The 3,711-nt window shown below is 53.0% G+C and overlaps 1 protein-coding gene across 1 annotated transcript in view; it reads left to right on the plus strand.

Moving 5' to 3' along the window:
- The first annotated feature begins 3,113 nt into the window (after positions 1 to 3,113).
- Positions 3,114 to 3,711, plus strand: part of GLTP (glycolipid transfer protein) — a 15,467-nt gene continuing 14,869 nt past the window's right edge. The window contains exon 1 of the mRNA XM_024196420.3: positions 3,114 to 3,251. Coding sequence (XP_024052188.1) covers positions 3,149 to 3,251 — 103 coding nt within the window. The 5' untranslated portion in view covers positions 3,114 to 3,148. The remainder of the gene's footprint in view (positions 3,252 to 3,711) is intronic.

Raw genomic sequence — 3,711 nt, forward strand, 5'->3', positions numbered from 1 at the left:
GGCTCTGAGTGGAAAAAGCACTCTGTGTGCAGGATTTTGGTTTGAATCTCTTTTTCCTCCCTTTTGAAGGAATTTTAAAATTCACCGTCTGCATGTCAAGTTTTTTAAGCCTGATCTAACAAGGACAGTAAGTTATGTGCCATATAAAAAATTTAGCTATATTAAATAATTAATGACAAACTAGATTAGAATACCTCATTAAGGCCTGAGAAAGGAACCTCTGGACCAGGGCCAGTGAAGTATAAATAAAGAGTCTGCACAACCAGTCGGTTTTACCAGCATGTGTTGCTAGGATTACAGTTTGATTCATAGATGCTATTGTAGATAAAATCATATATGAACACATTTCTGAACTGCGTTCAGTGCAGCTGCTCCAACACAGTTCTGTCTCACGTGGCTCTACCCTGCGAGGTGGAGCTGTAATTGGCAGATATTTTCACAAATGGGGAGAGCCAGCGCAGTTTGAGGCTGCAGTGTGGACAGGCACCAAAAGGCACAAAATTCTGTCTTAAGCAACACACGGTAGTTCCTGGCACAAAAAGGCCTCGAGATACATTTGTCCCGGCCAGGTTGACCTTTAGCCAAGAAAGCAGTGAAATATATTTTGGTCCTGAGCCAGAATGGGATGTTATCCTGATCAGGTTAATGACCCAGCACAGGGCTCTTGGCATATAATGCAGCATTTAAAAGCAACTGAAAGATACATTTTGGGAGGGGAAAACAGATAAAAGGTTCAACCTTCATGAAATATCCTGGACTTCAGGTTGTCAGGATAACCTCCACAGAACACAGGGACCAGTCCCAGTTTTTACAGCTCTGGCCTGCAACCTACCTTTGAAAGCCATTGGTGCTGGCTGCTATTAACTCAGCTTGGCCAACAGGCATGTAGGCCTTTGGTGCTGGATGGCATTAATTTCAGAAGGGTGACTTGGCTAGCAAGCTGCCTTCTGGGGATAATGCTAAGAATCGGTTTGGTCCACGGGGCACATCATGCATCACTAGTGCTACCTCCATCAATGGCTATTAGCCAGGATGGCAGGGATGGTGTCCCTAGCCTCTGTTTGCCAGAAGCTGGGAATGGGTGACGGGATGGATCACTCAATGATTACCTGTTCTGTTCATTCCCTCTGGGGCACCTGGCATTGGCCATTGCCGGAAGACAGGATACTGGGCTAGATGGCCAATTGGTCTGACTCAGTCTGGCCGTTCTTATGTTCCATGGGACATACGGGGCACCTCTGCAGGGGGGTGTACTAGGCTTTGTGATGCTGCTTGGCTGGGGAGTGTTGGGCACTGCTGCCACTAGCGTAGCAGGACATGCCTGGTGCTCCGGTTGGCACTGGCATACTGGTGCATGCCAGGGGCTGTGTCTGGCACTAGCATGGCAGGGTGCACTGGGAGCTGTGGATGGCACTAAGGTGGGGCGCACTGGGCACTGGCACTAAAACACCATGATAGAGGCTCAAACTATATGTATACCCCAAATTTAAAAAAAACAGCAAAAAAGGCCACCGTGGCTAAACAACAAAGTAAAAGAGGTGGTTTGAGACAAAAAGACTTCCTTTAAAAATTGCAAGTCTGACCTTACCCAGGAAAACAGAAAGGAGCATAAACTCTGGCAAGTCAAGTGGAAAAGTATAATTAGTCAGGCCAAAAAAGAAATTGAAGAGCAACTAGTAAAAGACACAAAAACTAACAACAAAATGTTTTTTAAGTACAGGAGAAGCAGGAAGCCTGCCAAACAATCAGTGAGGTCACTGGACCATCGGGGTGCTAAAGGGGCACTCAAAGAAGACAAAGCTGTTGCACACAAGCTAAATGAATTATTTGCATCTGTCTTCACTGCAGAGGATGTGAGGCCATTTCCCACACCTGAGCCATTCTTTTTTGGTGACAAATCTGAGCAACTGTCCCAGATTGAGGTGTCCATACAGGAGGATTGGGAACAAATGGATCAATCAAACAGTAATAAGTCACCAGGACCAGATGGTGTTCACTAGAGTCGGTGCTAGCCCATTGCGGACCCTAAGCAGGAAACCCCCCCTGTATAAAACAAGGAAATTCTCATACTAAAAAGTGAATAAGGGGGCCCCTTGAGCTGCTCGGGGCCCTAAGCAATTGCTGTCTCTCCTTATGCCTAGCACCAGCTCTGGTGTTCACCCAAGAGTTCTGAAGGAACTCAAATATGAAATTGCAGATCTATTATCTGTGGTATGTATATGTAACCGATCACTTAAATCAACCTCTGTACCAGATGACAGGAAGGGTAGCTGATATAACGTAGATTTTAAAAGAAGGTTCCAGAGATGATCCTTGCAATTACAGACTGATAAACCTAACTTCAGTACCAGGCGAATTATCATAAGAACGGCCACATTGGGTCAGACCAATGGTCCGTCTAGCCCTGTATCCAGATAGTGGCTAATGCCAGATGCTTCCGAGGGAATGAACAGAATAGGGCAATTATCAAGTGATCCATCCCTGGTCTCTCAGTCCCAGCTGCCAGCAGTCAGAGGGTTGAGTCACCCAAAGCAGTGGGTTGTGTCGCTGACCAGCCTGGCTAATAGCAATTGATGGCCCTATCTGCCATGAACTACCAAGTTGTTGTGTTTTTTTACCCAATTATCATTTTGGGCTCCACAACATCCCCTGGCGAGGAGTTCCACAGGTTAACTGTGGCTTGGGTGAAGACATCCTTTCTTCTGTTTGTTTTAAGCCTGCTGTCCATGGCTGTCATTGGGTGACCCAGGCTGGTGCGTTATAGGGAGGGGTACGTAACACGTCCCAGGGCCCTGGCTCCACACGGCAGGCCCATCCCCTGGGCCAGGGCTCCATGGGGGCGCAGGGGTGGCTGGCCCACGCGCTGCGCCTGCCGCACGGACTGTCACCCCCAGGGGGCGCGCGGGGGCCGGGGGAGGCGTGGCTGTGCATGCTCACTTCCGGAATGGGCGGGCCCGGGCAGGCCCCGGTGATTGGGCGGGCTGGGGCGGAAGTAGCCCGGTGATTGGGCGGGACACGTCAGGCCGGCAATTGGGCCCCGCCCTAAAGAGGCTCTAGGCGGGCGCTCCGCCCCGCGCGCTCAGTGCGAGCCCAGGCGGCGGCGGCGGCTCCGGACCGGCTCGCGGCGCAGGCGGCCTCGCCCCCAGCCATGGCGCTGCTGCTGGAGCACGAGTTCCGGGTGGTGCCGGCGGACCGGGAGATCGAGACCGGCCCCTTCCTGGACGCCGTGGCGCATCTGCCGCCCTTCTTCGGTGCGGGGCTGGGGCAGTACCGGGTGGGTGTGGGGCTGGGCAGGGGAAGCGGCCCGGGTCGGCTGGGCGGTGAGGTGCAGGCGAAGGGCAGCCCTGTGCTCCAGGCCAGGCCTGAAGCTGGACAGACCCGGCTCCAGCCCCAGGGGTGCTGTGCACAGACTGGCCCCTAACACGCCCTGTGCGCTTGGGCCCCTGTCCCGGCCAGGGGGGGAGATGTGCCCTGGCAGCCCAACCCGGGATAGACACGGGTGTCGGGCACAGCGGCTGTGCTGCCTTGGAGATGAGTCCAGTGGCCTGTCGGTGGGTAGCTGATAGGGTGCGTGTGCCCCGGATATCTGTCAGGTCTGAGCCATTTTCTCACAGCAGCCGTTTTGCTAGTTCAGGGATCCTTCCCTGTGCCCCCCAGGTCCCTCGCTCGCTGGGCCCTCGGGTGCCCGGCCCCCTCAGCAGTGCTCGCTGG

Source organism: Terrapene carolina, unplaced genomic scaffold (genome assembly GCF_002925995.2).
Source record: "Terrapene carolina triunguis isolate 2854851 unplaced genomic scaffold, T_m_triunguis-2.0 Scaffold234, whole genome shotgun sequence".
NCBI lineage: Eukaryota > Metazoa > Chordata > Testudines > Emydidae > Terrapene > Terrapene triunguis.